Source organism: Oncorhynchus mykiss, chromosome 18 (assembly GCF_057628025.1).
Source record: "Oncorhynchus mykiss isolate SJ-2025 chromosome 18, ASM5762802v1, whole genome shotgun sequence".
Classification (NCBI taxonomy): Eukaryota; Metazoa; Chordata; class Actinopteri; order Salmoniformes; family Salmonidae; genus Oncorhynchus; species Oncorhynchus mykiss.
The window spans coordinates 77,104,257-77,129,276 of NC_143039.1; the positions used below are offsets into that span (position 1 = coordinate 77,104,257).

Sequence of the window (25,020 nt, forward strand, 5' to 3'; positions counted from 1 at the left end):
CAGTGAAACATCAAAACCACGCTCAATTCCATGCACTATCAACATAAAAAAAATAAAAAACGACTTATATTTGACTTAAAATGTACATATTTGTAAGGATATGTAATAATATTTAGCAACAATCGTATTCTCGGTGTTGTGTTTGGTGTTCTTACTTGCTGTATTGTGGTCCTCTGTCAGTGCTTTCTGGCCCGCAGGTCGCACCGTCTCTGTCTCCTCGTTAGCTTCTGTTCCCCTTGGTGACGGAGTGCTCCTCTCACTCTGAGAACCACCTGTCACTATAGAAAAAACAGTCTTCTCCAAGGTCGCTAACTGCAACGCTGGAAGAACTGGTTTCTTAGCCACGGGTGGTGGAACCCTCCTCGGAATCCCGGTTCTTCCAGCGTTGCCGTTAGTGACCGTGGAAGCCGTCGATTGGTCGGAAACCTTCATGAGCACGGCGGCTAGGTTCTTTTGAAGGCTCGCCTGCATCTCGGGGGAGGAAGAGGCGACAGGCGTTTCTATAACGACCTTCTTTGAGCTCCTGGAGAAGATGAAGCTAGCAGTGGAAGCGGGGGACTTTAGCATGTCGCCCCCTTCTGGTGACATTGGGGATAACATCTCATATTCACCACCACTGCTACTGGGGAATGAGGTGGAGGATGGCATTCTAAAGCGCGTTAGAAGACCATCTCTGGAAGACATGGCCGCTGTCTTCATGCGGATAGCTTCCTGCAAGCGCATCGAGGGGGCGATGATCGACGGTGTTGATGACTTCAATGACAGAGGTGTGGATTTTATAGATGGGGATTTCCGGATTGGTTTTTGGGGTGTTGTGTTCTGGGATCCAGGGGTTTGGGTTGGGATTAGACTCTGATCGTGAGCAGGTGGATTCCCCTTGTTGTAATTATTGTCGTTGTCGGAAGGCGTTTTCATCTGGTCTTCACTGACGTTGACCGATCTGAGACGTACCATTTGAAGCAGAGAGGGTGTGACCAGTGGAATGTTGGCGTCTTCTTTGGGAATGGGGGCACTGTTGTGCCTAGACAGATGCTCTGTGCTCCTGGTCTCTCTGTTCACCAAGCTGAGCTGTCTCCTGGCAGGTGGTTGGTTCTCAAATGGGAGGGGGAGAAGGGGTGGGACATTGACGGGGGGTGGAATGGGGGCACTCACAGCAGGCTCAGAGTGCATCGGATCTTCAAATTGTACAGGGGAAGGGAGGGGGACACTGATAAGAGATGGAGGAGAGATACTTGAGGGGGGCAACAAGGCTGTTTTCATTGGTGGTGGGGGAGGAGCCTCCTGGAGTGAGGGAGGGACACCCTCTGATAGAGCCAGGACTTCATGTGACTGAGGAGAAGTTTCTGTTGGTTGAGTTATGGCTTCCTGCATTGTGATTGACTGCTGGGCAGATTGCTTGACCTCTGCCTCTTTCTTATATTGCTGAACTGGAGAAACAACAGTTGACTCATTTGCGGGAATTGCTTGGAGCTCAGCTGATTCAGATACCTCAGAGCTGGTTTCATCAGTTGGAACAGCATTAGAATTCAGAATCACCTCTTCAGGTCTATCCTCCTTCATCTCCATTTGAGCCGGAATGGGTGACAGATCTGCAGTTTCCCCATTCACAGTTGCCCCAGCCACAGTTGCTCCATTCACAGTTTCCGTAACCTCCTCCACATCCAGAGCCACAATGGACGCCTCCTGGACATCAGTGACTGTGTTACAGCTCTCCACTACATCTGGGAAGCTCTCCGTCATGAAGGGAGGGGGAGGAGGTGGAAAGTCCATCTCATCTGGCTCATCAAATACTGAATCTGCTGGCTCCTCTGGTGGAGGTGGAGGGGGCCAGCAGGGCTCTACTATGGGAATCTCTTCCTCACACTCCTCCTCTACCTCGGGTGTGGGAGTGGACACTAAGGAGGGAGGTGCCTTAGAAGGGGGTGGAGGAGGATGGTGGGCAGGGGGAGGAGATGCTGGAGGAGAGACCCTGTCCACTTTGGGAGGCTCCATGGCAAGGGTCTGTGTAAATGCCTCTGGTTTAGTGGGACTTTCCTCTGTAGTGTTTTCAGTAGCACTCTGACCTTCAACCTCCTTAGTTACTACTTTAACTTCCTTAGCAACTACCTCAACTTCCTTAGCAACTACCTTAACTTCCTTAGCAACTACCTCAACCTCAACTTCCTTAGCTACCACCTCTACCTCCGCCTGTAGGGAACACTTCTCACTCTCGCTGGGAGATTCTACCTTCTCCTCTACTGTGACCTCATCAAATGGCGACTTTTGTTGAATGTCTGTTGTTACTTGAACTACAGGTTCTTTTCTACGAGTACTTTTCTTCATGACAGGAGGGGGTTCCTTCTTTGGAATCGTCGCTAAACTAACTTGTGTCTCCAGACTCTCGTCTTGATCCTTGACCTGTACAATACTACTACTATTCTGCTGCTGGTTTTGGTTCTGGTTCTGGACCTTTACACTTGCCTCTACCCTCTCTGCGATCATCTCCGGACTTACTTTTTCTTTCGTTTGACTTTCTGTGCTCTCGACTCCCTGACTAACACGATCGGATACCTCAGACACCTGCTCTAGCGTAGGCTCAGTTTCTTCTTTCGAAACAATGTATTTGCTTTCTGATTTCATCAAAGTGACTTCCTCTACGGTAGCCTGCTTTTCATCTGAGCCTTGAGACTCTTTGCTAGCTTCAGTTTGAGGTTCCTGCTTTTGCTTAATGATGCCAGCTTCATCTTTCAGTTCCTGTTGCCTCTGGAGCTGTGCTAGCCTGTTGACGTTGGGGCAAGGACCGCACAGCAGTTCGAAGGTGTGTCTGTTGTGGGCCCAGGTTTCCGGGGGTGGCGGGGAAGGGGCTTTGATGTTGGGGGGTGGCGGAATGTTAAGCAGCTCTCTGATCGCCATGGATGCAGAGCAACTGGTCGGGGTCACCGGGGCCACCGTTGGTGGCTTTTCTGTTGTCCTTAGAGACGGAGGTGGGGAGGCCTGCTGGGGTGTGCTAGGGATATTTTTTGAAGCCTCTTGATTGACGTGTTCTGAGGTGACTGAAGACAGGGAGTTGAGGGAAGACGAGACAGAGGCTGCCGAGGAGGAAGCTCTTGAACCGGAACGTTCCGGTTTGACCGGCATCTTCTGGTGTTTACCTGGCGAGGCGAAAGGGCAGATCCCCTTGAGGGAGAGCGTCGGCGTTCCACTCTGCGTTGAGTACCCACTGGAGGGGGACATGGTCTTTTCAAATGTATCTCCCTCTGAGGGAGCTTTCTGTGGGGAAGAGCTGCTGGACCCTGGCCTACCACCAGGGGGGGCCTGTGTGGGACTCAGAGGATTAGAGGCTGTGGAGGATCTTGTACCATTTAAAGAGTTAAACGCAGATGAGTTGGATACAGGGATAGAGCTCTTTGTGATTTCTTTGTAGAGCTCTTTAGAGATCTCGATAGTAACCAAGCTTGTGTCCTCTGCAGCCTCACCACCCGCAGAGTCACTGAGGTCTTTCATCTCCACCAGTCGCCTCTTTATCATCTCCTCATGGTGCAGGGAGTTGGTTCTCCTGGGGGGAGCCGGGGGCAGCTTGGTCTTCATGATCGACAGACAGCGAGAGAATCTGTGAGAGTCTCCTCCAACATCGCTCATCTCCCCAGCACTGACAGACCCAGATAGATCCGACTCTGGTCCCCCTTGAGCAGTTGCAGTACCAGTAACCCTACTGGTGCTGCTGACCCAGCTAGCTGAGCTTTGTAGGCTCACCAGGTCCTGGTCCCCAGCACCAGGCTGCTGCAGCAGTCTCTCCTGCCCAACAAGGCTCACTGTCTGTGGGTTAGCAGGTCCGAAGCTCCCCTTCGTGGAGGAGATGGCGGAGGAGTTGGACTTGATCATCTCGGAAGACTGCGAGTGGCTCCAGCCGGATCCCGAAGTCACTGAGCGTGTGGTCGCCGTAGAACCATTGTCACGGGAACTACTGTCACCATGGGAAAGGGCTTCGCCGCCGTCATAGCAACCATCGCCACCCGACCTCCTCGAAGACGCGGGGCTTGCTGACGACACAGATGCCGGGCTGCTCTTGCTGACGGTGTGGACCGTTCCTTTCCCATTGTGTCCATTGGTATGGCTGGTTCTGCGGTCAATCTGTATGACGTCGACGGAGGCCGGCAGATAGGCGTTGGGGATAATCTTAGACAGGTAGGTGGCCTGGGGAGAGATGGACATCACCGGACCCTGGAAGGAGGCAAACACAAGGATCAACATGGAGCTGTGGAGTTGTCGAACTATGTAGAGAACTGTGGAGCTGTCATACTATGTAGAGAACTGTGGAGCTGTCATATTATGTAGAGAACTGTGGAGCTGTCCTACTATGTAGAGAACTGTGGAGCTGTCATACTGTGGAGCTGTCATACTATGTAGAGAACTGTGGAGCTGTCATACTGTGGAGCTGTCATACTATGTAGAGAACTGTGGAGCTGTCATACTATGTAGAGAACTGTGGAGCTGTCATACTATATAGAGAACTGTGGAGCTGTCATATTATGTAGAGAACTGTGGAGCTGTCATACTGTGTAGAGAACTGTGGAGCTGTCATACTATGTAGAGAACTGTGGAGCTGTCATACTATGTAGAGAACTGTGGAGCTGTCATACTATGTAGAGAACTGTGGAGCTGTCATTATGTAGAGAACTGTGGAGCTGTCATACTATGTAGAGAACTGTGGAGCTGTCATACTATGTAGAGAACTGTGGAGCTGTCATATTATGTAGAGAACTGTGGAGAACTGTGGAGCTGTCCTACTATGTAGAGAACTGTGGAGCTGTCATAATATGTAGAGAACTGTGGAGCTGTCATACTGTGGAGCTCTCATATTATGTAGAGAGCTGTGGAGCTGTCATACTATGTAGAGAACTGTGGATCTGTCGTATTATGTAGACAACTGTGGAGCTGTCATATTATGTAGAGAACTGTGGATCTGTCATATTATGTAGAGAACTGTGGAGCTGTCATACTATGTAGAGAACTGTGTAGCTGTCATACTATGTAGAGAACTGTGGAGCTGTCATACTATGTAGAGAACTGTGGAGCTGTCATACTATGTAGAGAACTGTGGAGCTGTCATACTATGTAGAGAACTGTGGAGCTGTCATACTATGTAGAGAACTGTGGAGCTGTCATACTGTGGAGCTGTCATACTATGTAGAGAACTGTGGAGCTGTCCTACTATGTAGAGAACTGTATAGCTTTAAGTATATGGATCTCATTTCAGTGGTTCAGATAACAAGCTTGATGGTAGATGACCATGTGACGTGACTAGCAACATCCCAGGGAAATGTATAAGTGCCATTTAGCAGACATTTTTTATCCATTAGTGGGGGCATACATTTCCGTATAGATGACCCCAGCAGGGAGAAACGTGGAGACAAACACCGTTCACTCACAAGTGCCTCCTGGAGGAAGTTGGGGAATCCAACCGAGCAAGAGGAGGTCGTGCCCGGCACGGCCAGAGATTTGGGCCTCTGGGTGGAGGAGAGACGAGAGTCCAGTCCCCTGTGGTGCCTGAAGCCCTGGTCGTCCCTATAAACAGACTGGAGATGGTGTCTCAACAGCTGCTCCTCTCTGGATGCCTATTTAGGTGAGATTAGTTGTAATTATAGTAATTTTAGTGGATTCTTGTTTAACATAAACAATAACTACCTTAGTTTCAAAGAAACCTTATTGGAAACTAAACAGAAGTTATGTTTTGTCATGAACGTAGAAGTCTGAAATTAAAAGTAGGACACTGTAACTTAAAGCAGAAAATAAATGTACTTGATCAGCTGGGGTTGTAAAGGTAAAAACAAGCCTCACCGCCAGTTCTGAGATATGTACCTTAGCTCCATCGTGGTTGGCTAGAGGAGTCTCTCCGTCGATGGTGGGGATGACGACCACATCTGGTTGGCCGTCACTACCTTGTCTTCCAGAGCCGTTCGGGAGCATGGAAGGAACTTGGTACGCAGACCCACTGTGCAGGTCTAGAAGGAGAACGGTGGGAAACATCGTATCACCTCATTTGAATATGACAAAAGATCGTACCATTGATTTGACCTATTTTAAATGACAAAGTGGCTTAGGCTATTCATTCAGTATAGATCCCATTTTATTTAGTGAAACCACTAACCCACAAAACCCTGGAACGTTGTTGGTTCGCGGGGACTTCGTAAAGTGAAAGCTCAGTGCAATCCATCCGCTACATACGTACCCAGCTCTCTCTGGACCTGCTGGGGTATGCCCATGATAGTTGTCCTCCTGCTCCTGTTCTTCACCTTCTCTAGTCTTTTCACTGGGTTCAGAGGCTTGAACGTGGAGCCTGAGAGAAGAGGGTTTAGAGGAGGATGAAGGATAAGACAAGTGGATTTATGAGTAAAGATGTGATGCGGGTTTAAACGTTTGATTTGATTCGAAGGGATGAAAGGAGAGATGACGAGGGAGGAGAGTTAATATATTATATACAATATTGAGAATCACAGTCGGATTCAATAGTGAACGATTTAAATAGTGTTTGGAGAAGATTTTCAAAGAGAAGGACAGAAATGTGTTGGATTTAGGGCTGTGACGGTCATGGAATTTTGGATGAATGGTAATTGGCCAACCAAATGACTACGGCCTCCGTAATAAGCGTTCGAAATAGCAAAACCACAACAAAGAAGACATGTTTTTTTTCCTCTCCTAACCCGGTGCTGTCGTAGATTACATTTGTTTGTGCTTCTGCTGACGGGACGGTCGTTTAGGAGCCAAGTTTCATCCTGTTCATGTAAGAGGCTGTGTTACCACAGAAACGGACTCTACCGCACAAACGGCTGACTGTCCGGTCTTCAGTCAACTGTTTGAAAAAAAAAAAAAAAAAAACTGTTATGACTGTTATTTTTTAAAAACTGTTATGACTGTTATTTTTTTTAAACTGTTATGACTGTCATTTTTTTAAACTGTTATGACTGTTATTTTTTTTAAACTGTTATGACTGTTATTTTTAAAAAACTGTTATGACTGTTATTTTTAAAAAACTGTTATGACTGTTATTTTTTTTAAACTGTTATGACTGTTATTTTTTAAACTGTTATGACTGTTATTTTTTAAACTGTTATGACTGATTTTTTAAAAACTGTTATGACTGTTATTTTTTTTTAGACTGTTATGACTGTTATTTTTTAAAAACTGTTATGACTGTAATTTTTTTTAAACTGTTATGACTGTTATTTTTTTATTTTCACGGCGTTCTTCGTTCGTAACCGACGGTAACATGGTTATATGGTAATTTTGCCAGCCCTAGTTGGAATGGTTTAGGCTTCAGGAACTCAGAGGGTCTGGTTGTAAATTACAATGAGATTCAGTGAGAGGGAATCAGTGAGTATTATGGGATTCAGAGCCTTGCCCCCAAGCTGACACACACACACACACACACACACACACACACACACAGACACACAAAACCGATCTTCTCCTTTACCTTGGCGCGTGATCACGGGTCTCGTGGACATGGCTGACGATGCAGCGGAGGTCGCCGCGGTAACAGAATTCCCGGCGGTGCTTCCGGACTCCTGACATCCATCCCAGTGGTTGGAGCTGACATCCTGTTCTGGCTGGAGAGAGGAATTACAGGAGTGAGTGTTAGGGAAACAAGGTATTCCGTCTCTGTGTACTCGCAGAAGTTGTTGTCTGCTCCGCTCTCTTAGTCCTTGATTAGCCACATAAGATTGCTTCAAAATTAACCACTACTTACGAGGCCACTCTGGTCATCCTGAAAGTCCACTCCATTGTGATATTCTGATGGAGAATCAAAAAAGGGTATTCAATCACAGATAAATCCATACACGATAGCTCCAACAATGACATTTAACCATCTGGAGTTGAACCCCTGTGATATGGTCTGAGTACAAATCTTCATATTCTATACTGTTTAGAGTGTGTGTAGTACTCACCCTCTTGTAGGGAGTAGTGAGAACATACGGGGCATTCGGGAAAGTATTCAGACCACTTCACTTTTTTTTCCACATTTTGTTTACGTTACAGCTTAATTGTAAAATGGATTAAAACAATAAAAAAATATATCTACACACGATACCCCAGTGTAAGGAGCAACGCTAGAGATGAGAAGCAAATACAGGGGAGTGAACATTTACCTGGGAAAACGGACATCAAAACAAGAACATCATCTGAACAGGGGGAACAAAACGACAATAATTCTGACACAGGGAACAAACTGAGGAGCACACAGATATAGAGGGCGGGGTAATCAACAAGGTAATGAGAGTCCAGGTGAGTCCAAAATAGCTGTGTGTTTTATTTTTATTTGATTTATTTTTTTATTTCACCTTTATTTAACAAGGTAGGCCAGTTGAGAACCAGTTCTCATTTACAACTGTGACCTGGCCAAGATAAAGCAAAGCAGTTCGATAGGCCATAGTAGCAAAGTAATTACAATTTAGCAGATTAACACTGGAGTGAAAGGTGAGCAGATGATGATGTATAAGTAGTGATACTGGTGTGCAAAAGAGCAGAACAGTAAATAAAAACCATATGGGGATGAGGTAGGTAGATTGGGTGGGCTATTTACCGATAGACTATGTACAGCTGCAGTGATCGGTTAGCTGCTCAGATAGCTGATGTTTAAAGTAAGTGAGGGAAATAAAAGTCTCCAGCTTCAGTGATTTTTGCAATTCTTTCCAGTCACTGGCAGCAGAGAACTGGAAGGAAAGGCAGCCAAAGGAGGTGTTGGCTTTGGGGATGACCAGTGATGATGTAATGATGGTGACAGGTGTGCATAATGAAGGAGACGAGACGGGGACGCCGGAGCAGGCGGGACACCCATAATGACAAGCAAAAAACCCAGAAATACCACATTTACATAAGTATTCAGACCCTTTGCTATGAGACTTGAGCTCTGGTGCATCCTGTTTCCATTGATTATCCTTGAGATGTTTCTAGAACTTGATTGGGGTCCACCTGTGGTAAATTAAATTGATCGGACATGATTTGGTAAGGCACACTCCTATCTATATAAGGTCCCACAGTTGACAGCGCATGTCAGAGCAAAGAACAAGCCAATAGGTCGAAAGAATTGTCCGTAGAGCTCAGAGACAGGATTGTGTTGAGGCACAGATCTGGGGAAGGGCACCAAAACATTCTGCAGCATTGAAGGTCCCCAAGAACACAGTGGCCTCCATCATTCTGACAGAGCTTGAGAGGATCTGCAAAGAAGAATGGGAGAAACTCCCCCAAAACAGGTGTGCCAAGCTTGTACAGTCATACCCAAGAAGAATTAAGGCTTTAATCGCTGCCGAAGGTGCTTCAACAAAGTACTAAGAAAAGGGTCTGAATACTTATGTAAATATGATATGAGTTTTTTTTTTAAACTCTTTAATATTTAATAATATTTTCTTACAGTTTCTCATTATGGGGTTTTGTGGTTTCATTATGGGGTATTGTGATATCATTATGGGGTTCTGTGGTTTCATTATGGGGTATTGTGATGTCATTATGGGGTTTTGTGGTTTCATTATGGGGTATTGTGATGTCATTATGGGGTATTGTGATGTCATTATGGGGTTTTGTGGTTTCATTATGGGGTATTGTGATGTCATTATGGGGTTTTGTGGTTTCATTATGGGGTATTGTGATGTCATTATGGGGTTTTGTGGTTTCATTATGGGGTATTGTGATGTCATTATGGGGTATTGTGATGTCATTATGGGGTTTTGTGGTTTCATTATGGGGTATTGTGATGTCATTATGGGGTATTGTGGTTTCATTATGGGGTATTGTGATGTCATTATGGGGTTTTGTGGTTTCATTATGGGGTATTGTGATGTCATTATGGGGTTTTGTGGTTTCATTATGGGGTATTGTGATGTCATTATGGGGTATTGTGATGTCATTATGGGGTATTGTGATGTCATTATGGGGTTTTGTGGTGTCATTATGGGGTATTGTGATGTCATTATGGGGGTATTGTGATGTCATTATGGGGTTTTGTGGTTTCATTATGGGGTATTGTGATGTCCTTATGGGGTATTGTGATGTCATTATGGGGTATTGTGATGTCATTATGGGGTATTGTGGTTTCATTATGGGGTATTGTGATGTCATTATGGGGTTTTGTGGTTTCATTATGGGGTATTGTGATGTCATTATGGGGGTATTGTGATGTCATTATGGGGTTTTGTGGTTTCATTATGGGGTATTGTGATGTCATTATGGGGTATTGTGGTTTCATTATGGGGTATTGTGATGTCATTATGGGGTATTGTGGTTTCATTATGGGGTATTGTGGTTTCATTATGGGGTATTGTGATGTCATTATGGGGTATTGTGATGTCATTATGGGGTATTGTGGTTTCATTATGGGGTATTGTGATGTCATTATGGGGTATTGTGATGTCATTATGGGGTTTTGTGGTTTCATTATGGGGTTTTGTGATGTCATTATGGGGTTTTGTGGTTTCATTATGGGGTATTGTGATGTCATTATGGGGTATTGTGGTTTCATTATGGGGTATTGTGATGTCATTATGGGGTTTTGTGGTTTCATTATGGGGTATTGTGGTTTCATTATGGGGTATTGTGATGTCATTATGGGGTATTGTGATGTCATTATGGGGTTTTGTGGTTTCATTATGGGGTTTTGTGATGTCATTATGGGGTTTTGTGGTTTCATTATGGGGTATTGTGATGTCATTATGGGGTTTTGTGGTTTCATTATGGGGTATTGTGGTTTCATTATGGGGGTATTGTGATGTCATTATGGGGTATTGTGATGTCATTATGGGGTATTGTGATGTCATTATGGGGTATTGTGGTTTCATTATGGGGTATTGTGATGTCATTATGGGGTTTTGTGGTTTCATTATGGGGTATTGTGATGTCATTATGGGGTTTTGTGGTTTCATTATGGGGTATTGTGATGTCATTATGGGGTTTTGTGGTTTCATTATGGGGTATTGTGATGTCATTATGGGGGTATTGTGATGTCATTATGGGGGTATTGTGATGTCATTATGGGGTATTGTGATGTCATTATGGGGGTATTGTGTGTACATTGATAAGGACACATTTTTATTTCATCAATTTTAGAACAAGGCTGTAACGTAACAAAATGTGGAAAAAGTCAAGGGGCATGAATACTTTCTGAATGAACTGTATCTTATATTGTTACTGTTTAGAGTGTGTAATGCTGCCGCTGCTGTTGTAGTATCTGTAACCACTCCCGTGCCTCAGTGTGTCGTGTGCAGTGTGTAGTGTGTAGTGTGTAATGCTGCCCTTCCTGTTGTAGCATCTGTAACCCCGTGCCTCAGTGTGTAGTGTGTAGTGTGCAGTGTGTAGTGTCACTACCTTCTTGTTGTAGTATCTTTAACCCCTCCCGTGCCTCAGTGTGCAGGTCCTCTAGGTACTGAGGGCGACTGCCCTCGATGAACACATTCTCCTGGTAGTGTGAGGAGGAGGCTGTGTAGTGAACTGTCAACCTCTTCTGCTCATCCTTACCCTTAGGACCAGCTAGAGAGAGAGAGAGAGACAGAGGGAGAGAGACAGAGAGAGAGAGACAGAGAGAGAGGGACAGAGAGAGAGAGAGAGAGAGAGACAGACAGACAGACAGAGAGAGAGGGAGAGAGAGAGTTTAATAACAATGTATTGATCACCAAGAGATTGCGTTATCCAACATCTCTCTATATATACAGTTAATTTGCAAATAAATTCATTAAAAATCCTACATGTGATTTTCTGGATTTTTTTCTTCTCATTTTGTCTGTCATAGTTGAAGTGTACCCATGATGAAAATTACAGGCCTCTCTCATCTTTTTAAGTGGGAGAACTTGCACAATTGGTGGCTGACTAAATACTTTTTTGCCCCACTGTATATACTTTGGAAGTTGGAAGTTTACATACACTTAGGTTGGAGTCATTAAAACTCGTTTTTCAACCACTCCACAAATGTCTTGTCAACAAATGTTGGTCCATTCCTCCAGACAGAGCTGGTGTAACTGAGTCAGGTTTGTAGGCCTCCTTGCTCGCATATGCTTTTTCAGTTCTGCCAACAAATGTTCTATTGGATTGAGTTCAGGGCTTTGTGATGGCCACTCCAATAACTTGACTTTGTTGTCCTTAGGCCATTTTGACACAACTTTGGAAGTATGCTTGGGGTCATTGTACATTTGGAAGACCCATTTGCAACCAAGCTTTACCTTCCGGACTGATGTCTTGAGATCTTGCTTCAATATATATATAGATATATATATATGTTATCCATTTCCTCAACAACCCCATATATCCCATAAATCAAACAGGGATTTGTGACTGAGGGGTCAGCTGGGCTCTTGGTTGGGATATGGGCTGGAACCAGCAACCCTGCAGTTACAAACCAAGTGCCCCCTGTGCCATAAAGACTCAGACCTCTTGGTAGACCTTGTTATATGCTCACACATAGAGGCACCTTACACAGTGGTGTGACTGCTTTCTGGTTAGTGACTGGCAACAGGACCTGTATAACAGTGCTTGGCAACACATTACATTAATACAAGCATTAGAGCCCTGCAACATCCTGAAAGTTAATCAGAGCAGACTGACTCCCCTTTCTGGTCTTTCATTCCACCCAATACCAGATCACTTCCTGCTCCCTCTCGTTCTCCTCTCTCGTTCTCCTCCCTCGTTCTCCTCCCTCTCGTTCTCCTCCTTCTCGTTCTCCTCCCTCGTTCTCCTCCCTCTAGTTCTCCTCCCTCGTTCTCCTCCCTCGTTCTCCTCCCTCAATCTCCTCCCTCATTCTCCTCCCTCGTTCTCCTACCTCTCGTTCTCCTCCCTTGTCTCCTCCCTCGTTCTCCTCCTTCTCGTTCTCCTCCCTCTCGTTCTCCTCCCTCGTTCTCCTCCCTCATTCTCCTCCCTCGTTCTCCTTGCCCTCTCTCTGGCCTTTCTACTTCTACCTTTCCTGACCTCTTAGTCTCTCTCTCTCTCACCTTCTCTCCATCTCTCTCTCCCTCTCTCCTTCTCTCCATCTCTCTCTCCCTCTCCTTCTCTCCATCTCTCTGTCTGTCTCTCTCTCTCTCTGTCTCTCTCTCTGTCTCTGTCTCTCTCTCTGTCTCCTTCTCTCCATCTCTCTCTCCTTCTCCGTATCTCTCTCTCTCTCTTTTCCTTCTATCCTCACCATATCTCTCTCTCCTTCTCTCCATATCTCTCCTCTCTCTCTCTCTCTCTCTCTCTCTCTCTCTCTCTTTTCATTCTCTTTTCATTCTCTCTTTCTCTCACTCTTTTTTCTTTCTCTCTCTCTCTCTCTCTCTCTCTCTCTCTCTCTCTCTCTCTCTCTCTGTCTCTCTAGTATTTGTTTGGAGGTATGACAATGATATGCACTCTGTTCCATCACTAGTCTCTCTAGGTATCTCTCTGTTCCATCACTAGTCTCTCTAGGTATCTCTCTGTTCCATCACTAGTCTCTCTAGGTATCTCTCTGTTCCATCACTAGTCTCTCTAGGTATCTCTCTGTTCCATCACTAGTCTCTCTAGGTATCTCTCTGTTCCATCACCAGTCTCTCTAGGTATCTCTCTGTTCCATCACTAGTCTCTCTAGGTATCCTTCTGTTCCATCACTAGTCTTTCTAGGTATCCCTCTGTTCCATCACTAGTCTCTCTAGGTATCTCTCTGTTCCATCACCAATCTATCTGTTCCATCACTAGTCTCTCTAGGTATCTCTCTGTTCCATCACTAGTCTCTATAGGTATCTCTCTGTTCCATCACTAGTCTCTCTAGGTATCTCTCTGTTCCATCACTAGTCTCCCTAGGTATCTCTCTGTTCCATCACTAGTCTCCCTAGGTATCTCTCTGTTCCATCCCTAGTCTCTATAGGTATCTCTCTGTTCCATCACTAGTCTCTCTAGGTATGTCTCTTTTACATCACTAGTCTCTCTAGGTATCTCTCTGTTCCATCACCAGTCTCCCTTTGTATCTCTCTGTTCCATCACTAGTCTCTCTAGGTATCTCTCTGTTCCATCACCAGTCTCCGTAGGTATCTCTCTGTTCCATCACTAGTCTCTATAGGTATCTCTCTGTTCCATCACTAGTCTCTCTAGGTATCTCTCTGTTCCATCACTAGTCTCCCTAGGTATCTCTCTGTTCCATCACTAGTCTCCCTAGGTATCTCTCTGTTCCATCCCTAGTCTCTATAGGTATCTCTCTGTTCCATCACTAGTCTCTCTAGGTATGTCTCTTTTCCATCACTAGTCTCTCTAGGTATCTCTCTGTTCCATCACCAGTCTCCCTTTGTATCTCTCTGTTCCATCACTAGTCTCTCTAGGTATCTCTCTGTTCCATCACCAGTCTCCGTAGGTATCTCTCTGTTCCATCACTAGTCTCTCTAGGTATCTCTCTGTTCCATCACCAGTCTCCCTAGGTATCTCTCTGTTCCATCACTAGTCTCTCTAGGTATCTCTCTGTTCCATCACTAGTCTCTCTAGGTATCTCTCTGTTCCATCACTAGTATCCCTAGGTATCTCTCTGTTCCATCACTAGTCTCTCTAGGTATCTCTCTGTCCATCACTAGTCTCTCTAGGTATCTCTCTGTTCCATCACTAGTCTCTCTAGGTATCTCTCTGTTCCATCACTAGTATCCCTAGGTATCTCTCTCTTCCATCACTAGTCTCTCTAGGTATCTCTCTGTTCCATCACCAGTCTCTCTTGGCGTGTGAGTATCATTGGCCTCTCACCACACCATCTGCTCGGCAGACTTTCCGGTCTTCGCCATCTCAGAGAGCTAACCCTGGATTGGCTACTCCCTGGTGTATCTCACCGCAGGTAGTCCATACGGAAGGAGATAATCTGGACTGGCCTGGTGCAGCATCCCACTTGGCACCCTATTCCTTATAGTGCACTAGAGCCTGTAAGGCCCTGGTCTAAAGTAGTGCACTACATAGGGAATAGGGTGCCATTTTGGGACACACATCTGGAATGGTTGTAAGATAAACATACTGCTGCCTTCTTAAGTAGTGAGGAGACAGAGAGGTTAGAGTAGCGAGGCGACAGAGAGGTTAGAGTAGTGAGGAGACAGAGAGGTTAGAGTAGTGAGGAGACAGAGAGGTTAGAGTAGTGAGGAGACAGAGGATAGAGTAGCGAGGAGACGGAGAGGTTAGAGTAGTGAGGAGACAGAGAGGTTAGAGTAGAGAGGAGACGGAGAGGTTAGAGTAGCGAGGAGACAGAGAGGTTAGAGTAGTGAGGAGACAGAGAGGTTAGAGTAGCGAGGAGACAGAGAGGTTAGAGTAGTGAGGTGGCAGAGAGGTTAGAGTAGTGAGGAGACAGACATGTTAGAGTAGCGAGGAGACGGAGAGGTTAGAGTAGCGAGGAGACAGAGAGGTTAGAGTAGTGAGGAGACAGATAGGTTAGAGTAGCGAGGAGACAGAGAGGTTAGAGTAGTGAGGAGACAGAGAGGTTAAGTGTAATGTACTGTATTGTCCACTAGAGGTGCTAGTGTAATGTGCTGTGTTGTCCACTAGAGGTGCCAGTGTAATTTACTGTATTGGCCACTTAGAGGTGCTAATGTAATGTACTGTATTGTCCACTAGAGATCCCAGTGTAATGTACTGTATTGTCCACTAGAGGTGCTAGTGTAATGTACTTTTTTGTCCACTAGAGGTGCCAGTGTAATTTACTGTATTGTCCACTAGAGGTGCTAGTGTAATGTACTGTATTGTCCACTAGAGATGCCAGTGTAATGTACTGTGTTTTCCACTAGAGGTGCTAGTGTAATGTTCTGTGTTGTCCACTGGACAGTTACCAGGTACCAGTTACCACTACCCATTTACTAGTTACCAGTACAAGTTACCATTACCAATTTACTAGTTACCAGTACAAGTTACCAGTACCAATGTACTAGTTACCAGGTACCAGTTACCATTACCAATTTACTAGTTACCAGTACCAGTTACCATTACCAATTTACTAGTTACCAGTACTAGTTACCAGTACCAATTTACTAGTTACCAGTACAAGTTACCAGTACCAATGTACTAGTTACCAGGTACCAGTTACCACTACCCATTTACTAGTTACCAGTACCAGTTACCATTACCAATTTACTAGTTACCAGTACCAGTTACCATTACCAATTTACTAGTAACCAGTACTAGTTACCAGTACCAATTTACTAGTTACCAGTACCAATTCATGTACAATCTTCAGATTAGCTCGTCCCTCTCATGTCCTCAAATAACCCTCTATTTTACAGTTTGTGTGTGTGTGTGTGTGTGTGTGTGTGTGTGTGTGTGTGTGTGTGTGTGTGTGTGTGTGTGTGTGTGTGTGTGTGTGTGTGTGTGTGTGTGTGTGCATCTATGCCCTGGGTACTTGTATGTGAGGTGCTACCTATTTTATTTCCCTCTCTGCCCTCTATACTCCACATAAGGTGAGAAACAGCTTATGTGGAGAATCAGAGCCCTGAACCATGAGAGAAAGAGCCCTGAACCATCAGAGAAACAGAACCCTGAACCATGAGAGAATCAAAGCCCTGAACCATGAGAGAAACAGAGCCCTGAACCATGAGAGAATCAGAGCCCTGAACCATGAGAGAATCAGAGCCCTGAACCATGAGAGAATCAGAACCCTGAACCATGAGAGAAACAAAGCCCTGAACCATGAGAGAATCAGAACCCTGAACCATGAGAGAATCAGAGCCCTGAACCATCAGAGAAACAGAGCAATGTTTCCATATCAATGCTCACTTTATGATCAGAACCACTGTTCCCTGCCTCTGTGTGCGTGCTTGCATGTATGTGTGAGAGAGAAAGACAGAGTGAAAGCAGGGTTTAAGTTAGATGTATTTACATATATATTTTACCTTTGTTTAACTAGGCAAGTCAGTTAAGAACAAATTCTTATCTACAATCACGGTCTACCCTAACCAGGACGGACTAGCCCGGACAAACCCTAACCAGGACGACCTACCCCGGACAACCCTAACCAGGACGACACTGGGCCAATTCTGCGACACCCTATGGGACTCCCAATCATGGCCGGTTGTGATACAGCCTGGAATTGAACCAGGGTCTGTAGTGACACCCTTGCACTGAGACCCCTGGGCCACTCGGAAGCCCCCAGATAGGAAGATAGGTAAGAGAGAGAGAGATAGAAAGATGGATGAGAAAGAGAGAGAGAAAGATGGGTGAGAGAGAGAGAGAGAGAGAGAGAGAGAGAGAGAGAGAGAAAGCTGAGTGAGAGAGAAAGAGAGAAAGAAAGATGGGTGAGTGAGAGAGAGAGACAGAGAGACAGAGAGAGAGAGAAATATGGGTGAGTGAGAGAGAGAAAGATGGGTGAGAAAGAGAGAAAAAGATGGGTGAGAAAGATGGGTGAGAGAGAGAGAGAGAGAGAGAGAGAGAGAGAGAAAGCTGGGTGAGAGACAAAGAGAGAAAGAAAGATGGGTGAGTGAGAGAGAGAGAGACAGAGCGAGAGAGAACGATGGGTGAGTGAGAGAGAGAAAGATGGGTGAGTGAGAGAGAAAGAGAGAGAGAAAGATGGGTGAGTGAGATAGAAAAAGATGGGTGAGAGAGAGAGAGAGAAAGATGAGAAAGAGAGAGAGAAAGATGGGTGAGTGAGAGAGAGAGAGAGAGAGACAGAGAGAGAGAAAGATGGGTGAGAAAGAGAGAGAGAAAGATGGGTGAGTGAGAGAGAAAAAGACGAGAAAGATGGGTGAGAGAGAGAAAGTGAAAGTGATGTTTAACTTAGATAGAAAGAACTTAACCCCTACTTTCACTCTCTCTCTCTCTTTTTCTCTCACCCATTGATCTATCTAAATAGGGTTTCAGACCAATCAGACCAGACCAGTCTTCCTCCTCTGCTGCTGCGGAACCAATCAGATCAGACCAGTCTTCCTCCTCTGTTGCTGCAGAACCAATCAGACCAGACCAATCTTCCTCCTCTGCTCCTGCAGAACCAATCAATACCACTCCACTGACTTCCCTGATTGTCTTACACCTGATTTTACTAACACATCTCCTCATGGAAGTCGAGAGAGAGAGAGAGAGAGAGAGAGAGAGAGAGAGAGAGAGAGAGAGAGAGAGAGAGTGAGAGAGAGAGAGAAACAAACAAACGTGGGAAAAGATTCACAAACTAATCTCCCATTCCACAACCCTCCAAATACAAGAGAGAGAGACAGAACAAGAGAGAGAGAGAGAGGGAGGAGAGAGAGAACAAGAGATAGAGAGAGGGAGGAGAAAGAGAGACAGAGAACAAGAGGGGGAGAGGTAGAGAGGGAGGAGAGAGAGAGACAGAGAACAAAAGGGAGAGAGATGCCAAATAAGATAGAGGGAGACAGAGAGGAAGAAAGAAAGAAATAAAGAGAAGGAGAAAAGAGAGCGGGAGCTATTTATACCCTGTGCAGACTGTGTCTATGTTTATATCTCTCTCTGTGTGCCTGCGTGGCATTTCAGGGTGCTTTTGTTTCCCTGTCTTCCCTCTGCCTTGTTAACTCCTGCCAGCTCACACTGATCCTGTATGGGCCGAGAGAAGGGATCACAGTCTCTACAAGAATATCCAGCGTTTTAATGGTCCCAACTTGTTATAAATGGTTTGTTAACCATTGGTTCGTTTGCAGAATGAGTTTTACTTTAGCCTTAGGAAAACAGTTTCTGGCCCGTGAACATGGGAAGATTGAATGTATTGACGGTTAAGGAGAAGTCTGAGATTCGATAAACATTGCTTTGGGTTAATTTAATCCTAAACAATACGGTCAACAGTGATGCTATCATCCAGAAGGCGAGGTCAGTACAGGTGCATCAAAGCTGGGACCGAGAGACTGAAAAACAGCTTCTATCTCAAGGCCATCAGACTGTTAAACAGCCACCACTAACTCAGAGAGGCTGCTGTGTACATTGAGACCCGATCACTGGCCACTTTAAAAAATGGGTCACTAGCCACTTTAATAATGTCTACATATCTTACATTAATCATCTCATATGTATATACTGTATTTTATACCATCTACTGCGTCTTGCCTATGCTGCTCGGCCATCGCTCATCCATATACTTATATGTATATAGTATTCCTCCCTTTAGATTTGTGTGTATTAGGTAGTTGTTGTGTAATTGTTAGATATTACTTGTTATATATTACTGCACTGTCTGAGCCAGAACTAAAAGCACAAGTATTTCACTCCACTCACAATAACATCTGCTAACCATGTGACCAATAACATCTGCTAACCATGTGACCAATAACATCTGCTAACCATGTGTATGTGACCAATAACATCTGCTAACCCTGTGTATGTGACCAATAACATCTGCTAACCATGTGTATGTGACCAATAATATTAGAATGGTACACGGGAGCGAGTGGGTGGCCAACTGCTAAGCCTCTCTTTGTTCCTGTCTAGTCTCTGTAATGTCTGTCTCTCTATTTAGAGAACTAATCTTTGCATCTACTGTATGTTCTCTCTCTATCTCTCTCTCTCTCTCTCTCTCTCTCTCTCTCTATCTCTCTCTCTCTCTCTGTCTCTCTCTCTCTCTCTCTCTCTCTCTCTCTCTCTCTCTCTCTCTCTCTCTCTCTCTCTCTGTGTCTCTGTGTCTCTGTGTCTCTGTCTCTGTGTCTCTGTCTCTCTCTCTCTCTCTCTCTCTCTCTCCCCCCTCCCTCCCTCCCTCCCTCTCTCTCTTAGGTTTATTACTGATGATGATTCTAGAACTCACCATTATGTATCAAAAGTATCAATAACTACTCCTCTTAAACTGTTTAAGCTAGAAACACCATTGAAACTTTAAAAAATGAAGACTGGTCTGGAATAGTGTGCTTTCATTAAACCTTTTGATATGATTTTTAACTTCTCTGTGCTAGGGGGCAGTTTCCTGAATTCCAGATGACTGATGTGCCCAAAGTAAACTACCTGTTACTCAGGCCCAGAAGCTAGAATATGCATATAATTGGTAGCAGTGGATAGACAACTCTCTGAGGTTTCTAAAACTGTTAAAATGATGTCTGTGAGTATAATATAACTGATATGGCAGGCAAAAACCAGAGGATAATCCATCAATAATTTAATTTTTTGAGGTCACAGGCCATTTCAATGCAAACCTATGGGATATTCAAAATAATTCCTCCCAGGTTGCAGTTCCTATGGCTTCCACTAGATGTCAACAGTCTTTAGAAAGAGTTTCAGGTTTGTTTTTTGAAAAATGAACAAATAGTTGTAGTTTTTCCAAGGTGTCCCTCATTTGAAATGTAGTCTTGTTGCGCGAGTGAATGAGGGCGCGCTCTTCGTTATTTATCTTCCCTATTGAACATAATATTCTCCGTCTTAAATATGATCGTTTATTTCGTTTTTAGAGTACCTGAGGATTAATTAGAAACACCGTTTGACTTGTTTGGATGCACTTTACTTAGTAACTTTTTGGATTTGTTTGTCTGCAAGTTGAACGAGTGGATTACTGAATCAAGCACGACAACTAAACTGACATTTTTGGGATATAAAGGAGGACTTTATCGAACAAAACAACCATTTGTTGTGTAGCTGGGACCCATTGGATTTGCAAACAGAGGACGATCTTCAAAGGTAAGTGATTTATTTAATCGCTATTTGTGATTTTGTGACACCTGTGCTGGTTTTGAAAAGTATTTTTGATGTTGGGCGCTGTCATCAGATAATCACAAATTATAACAATGGTGGAGCACATTCTAAGCATGAGACAATGAGTAAACCATTTTTGACTTTTGACACCAATCAGCTTCCTTGACCGCTCTTCTCAACAAGGTGCCGTAGACAAAATCTTAAAGGGTATGGCGCCTTGGTCTACTTCTCTGATAACCCCCCCCCCCCCCCACACACACACACACACACAAAGACATCTTGACAGATTGTTTGAGAGACAAACGGACGGGTGAATAGAGAGACAGATGTTTCACACGCTGTTTGATTGTCTGACACATCTTCAATGACGTCAATATGGATTTCGGACAATTCTGAATTGCAACTGATTAAACACGGACAAACTCTATGACCTTTTGGAAAGCAACATCCCTCCAGTGGAGGTCAACAGCGACTCAGAACCATGGAATTCCATGGAACGTTTCTATACATTTCCTGGGACGACGAGCTGAGAAGATTCTTTAAAGCACAGACAGACATTTCTTCACAGACAGACATTTCTTCACAGACAGACATTTCTTCACAGACAGACATTTCTTCACAGACAGACATTTCTTCACAGACAGACATTTTTTCACAGACAGACATTTCTTCACAGACAGACATTTCTTCACAGACAGACATTTCTTCACAGACAGACATTTCTTCACAGACAGACATTTCTTCACAGACAGACAATTCTTCACAGACAGACATTTCTCACAGACAGACATTTCTCACAGACAGACATTTCTCACAGACAGACATTTCTTCACAGACAGACATTTCTCACAGACAGACATTTCTCACAGACAGACATTTCTTCACAGACAGACATTTCTCACAGACAGACATTTCTTCACAGACAGACATTTCTTCACAGACAGACTTTTCTTCACATACAGACATTTCTTCACAGACAGACATTTCTTCACAGACAGACATTTCTTCACAGACAGACATTTCTTCACAGACAGACATTTCTTCACAGACAGACATTTCTTCACAGACAGACATTTCTTCACAGACAGACATTTCTTCACAGACAGACATTTCTTCACAGACAGATATTTCTTCACAGACAGTCGTCTCTTGTTCTTGTAAATCTTTTCAGCCTTTTTTTCTTCTGGATACATCCGTTCATGAGATCCGAGGAAGATAAAAGTCAGGAGAAACTATCACATGGTTTAGGTTTAAATGTGTTAGAGGTTTGTCAACGTGACTCGTGTATTTCTGAGAAGTGAGGACAGGAAGCGACGAAAACACACCAAGTCTTTTACTTGTCCTGAGGCTCTGCTTCGAGGTGTAGGCGGCACCTGCAGGGTAAATGTAGGACTGGAAAGATCATTTAAGTGATCAGAGTCACACCAACCACATTATCTGTGAACTGACCATGTCTGTGTTCTAGGGGATGGGATGGGAAGCGCACACACACACACACATACATTATAGGCTAGCTATAAGCACAGAGAGAGAATCTGGACGCACATTTTAATTCACTGACAATAAAGATAAAACACCAGATAAAAGAAACTAATCTGAAACACAATTTTTTGAATCACACATTAGAAATGCTTTTTAAACACCTGAGGAACATTGCCAAGCTGCGGCCGTTTCTCTCTCCGGCTGATACAGAGAGACTCATCCATGCTTATATTACAAGCAGGCTTGACTACTGTGATGCTCTTCTGTCTGGTCTACCCAAGAAAGACATTGGTCAACTACAAAACATACAGAATGCTGCAGGGTACTGACCAAGACCAGACAGAGAGAACACATTACACCAGTTTAATGGTCTCTGTACTGTAAAACATACAGAATGCTGCAGGGTACTGACCAAGACCAGACGGAGAGAACACATTACACCAGTTTAATGGTCTCTGTACTGTAAAACATACAGAATGCTGCAGGGTACTGACCAAGACCAGACAGAGAGAACACATTACACCAGTTTAATGGTCTCTGTACTGTAATACATACAGAATGCTGCAGGGTACTGACCAAGACCAGACAGAGAGAACACATTACATCAGTTTTAAGGTCTCTGTACCAGCTGCCTGTTAGTTTGAGAATGAATTAGAAGAAGATTCTATTGGTTTTTAGATCCATGATTGTGCACCCCAATACATGTTCGTCATGCTTTAAGTCATGTACCCAGTAGATCCCTCAGGTCCTCTGGCAGAGAGACCCCCCCCCCCCCCCCCCCCCCGTTCTGAGAACGTTTTACTCTGGTTCCAGTGAGGTTCTGAGAATGTTTTACTCTGGTTCCAGGGAGGTTCTGAGAATGTTTTACTCTGGTTCCTGGGAGGTTCTGAGAACGTTTTACTCTGGTTCCAGGGAGGTTCTGAGAATGTTTTACTCTGGTTCCAGGGAGGTTCTGAGAATGTTTTACTCTGGTTCCAGGGAGGTTCTGAGAATGTTTTATTCTGGTTCCAGGGAGGTTCTGAGAACGTTTTACTCTGGTTCCAGGGAGGTTCTGAGAACGTTTTACTCTGGTTCCAGGAAGGTTCTGAGAACATTTTACTCTGGTTCCAGGGAGGTTCTGAGAACATTTTACTCTGGTTCCAGGGAGGTTCTGAGAACGTTTTACTCTGGTTCCAGGGAGGTTCTGAGAACGTTTTACTCTGGTTCCAGGGAGGGGTTCTGAGAATGTTTTACTCTGGTTCCTGGGAGGTTCTGAGAACGTTTTACTCTGGTTCCAGGGAGGTTCTGAGAATGTTTTACTCTGGTTCCAGGGAGGTTCTGAGAATGTTTTACTCTGGTTCCAGGGAGGTTCTGAGAATGTTTTACTCTGGTTCCAGGGAGGTTCTGAGAATGTTTTACTCTGGTTCCAGGGAGGTTCTGAGAATGTTTTATTCTGGTTCCAGGGAGGTTCTGAGAACGTTTTACTCTGGTTCCAGGGAGGTTCTGAGAATGTTTTATTCTGGTTCCAGGGAGGTTCTGAGAATGTTTTACTCTGGTTCCAGGGAGGTTCTGAGAATGTTTTATTCTGGTTCCAGGGAGGTTCTGAGAATGTTTTACTCTGGTTCCAGGGAGGTTCTGAGAATGTTTTACTCTGGTTCCAGGGAGGTTCTGAGAATGTTTTACTCTGGTTCCAGGGAGGTTCTGAGAATGTTTTACTCTGGTTCCAGGGAGGTTCTGAGAACGTTTTACTCTGGTTCCAGGGAGGTTCTGAGAATGTTTTACTCTGGTTCCAGGGAGGTTCTGAGAATGTTTTACTATGGTTCCAGGGAGGTTCTGAGAATGTTTCACTCTGGTTCCAGGGAGGTTCTGAGAACGTTTTACTCTGGTTCCAGGGAGGTTCTGAGAATGTTTTACTCTGGTTCCAGGGAAGTTCTGAGAACATTTTACTCTGGTTCCTGGGAGGTTGTGAGAATGTTTTACTCTGGTTCCAGGGAGGTTCTGAGAACATTTTACTCTGGTTCCAGGGAGGTTCTGAGAACGTTTTACTCTGGTTCCTGGGAGGTTGTGAGAACATTTTACTCTGGTTCCAGGGAGGTTCTGAGAATGTTTTACTCTGGTTCCAGGGAAGTTCAGACAACATTTTACTCTGGTTCCAGGGAGGTTCTGAGAATGTTTTACTCTGGTTCCAGGGAGGTTCTGAGAATGTTTTTACTATGGTTCCAGGGAGGTTCTGAAAACGTTTTAATATGGTTCCAGGGAGGTTCTGAGAATGTTTTACTATGGTTCCAGGGAGGTTCTGAAAACGTTTTGCTATGGTTCCAGGGAGGTTCTGAAAACGTTTTAATATGGTTCCAGGGAGGTTTTTATTAACGCTCTGAGAACAGATGTTCCAGGTTATTTTGAGTTTTGTAATAACCTCCTTAAAACGTAACTTATTTTGGGTTAAATTAGTTGAACTCCAAGCACAGATAGGACACATGGAAATGAATTTCCTTAGAGCTCTAGGGGCGCTATTTCATTTTTGGATAAAAAACGTTCCCGTTTTAAGCGCGATATTTTGTCACGAAAAGATGCTCGACTATGCATATTCTTGACAGTTTTGGAAAGAAAACACTCTGAAGTTTCAGAATCTGCAAAGATTTTGTCTGTAAGTGCCCCAGAACTCATTCTACAGGCGAAACCAAGATGATGCATCACCCAGGAATTAGCAGAATTTCTGAAGCTCTGTTTTCCATTCTCTCCTTATATGGCTGTGATTGCGCAACGAATGAGCCTACACTTTCTGTCGTTCGCCCAAGGTCTTAGCAGCATTGTGACGTATTTGTAGGCATATCATTGGAAGATTGACCATAAGAGACTACATTTTCCAAGTGTCCGCCTGGTGTCCTGCGTCGAATTCGGTGCGCAATTGCCAGCTGCTTCTACTTTACCATTTGATTCAGGGGAGAAAGCATGTGTCCAAGAACGATGTATCAATGAAGAGATATGTGAAAAACACCTTGATGATTGATTCTAAACAACGTTTGCCATGTT

The 25,020-nt window shown here is 44.4% G+C and overlaps 1 protein-coding gene across 4 annotated transcripts in view; it reads right to left on the bottom strand.

Moving 5' to 3' along the window:
• The window catches only part of nhsl3 (NHS like 3), a 66,311-nt gene that overhangs the window by 785 nt on the left and 40,506 nt on the right, over nucleotides 1–25,020 (bottom strand). For all 4 annotated transcript variants that reach the window (XM_036953656.2, XM_090209436.1, XM_090209435.1 and 1 more), the window contains 7 exons: nucleotides 11,335–11,496; nucleotides 7,727–7,770; nucleotides 7,454–7,586; nucleotides 6,209–6,316; nucleotides 5,839–5,981; nucleotides 5,409–5,594; nucleotides 156–4,200 (listed from right to left, as the gene is read on the bottom strand). In XM_036953656.2, the coding sequence (XP_036809551.2) occupies nucleotides 156–4,200; nucleotides 5,409–5,594; nucleotides 5,839–5,981; nucleotides 6,209–6,316; nucleotides 7,454–7,586; nucleotides 7,727–7,770; nucleotides 11,335–11,496 (4,821 nt within the window). The remainder of the gene's footprint in view (nucleotides 1–155; nucleotides 4,201–5,408; nucleotides 5,595–5,838; nucleotides 5,982–6,208; nucleotides 6,317–7,453; nucleotides 7,587–7,726; nucleotides 7,771–11,334; nucleotides 11,497–25,020) is intronic.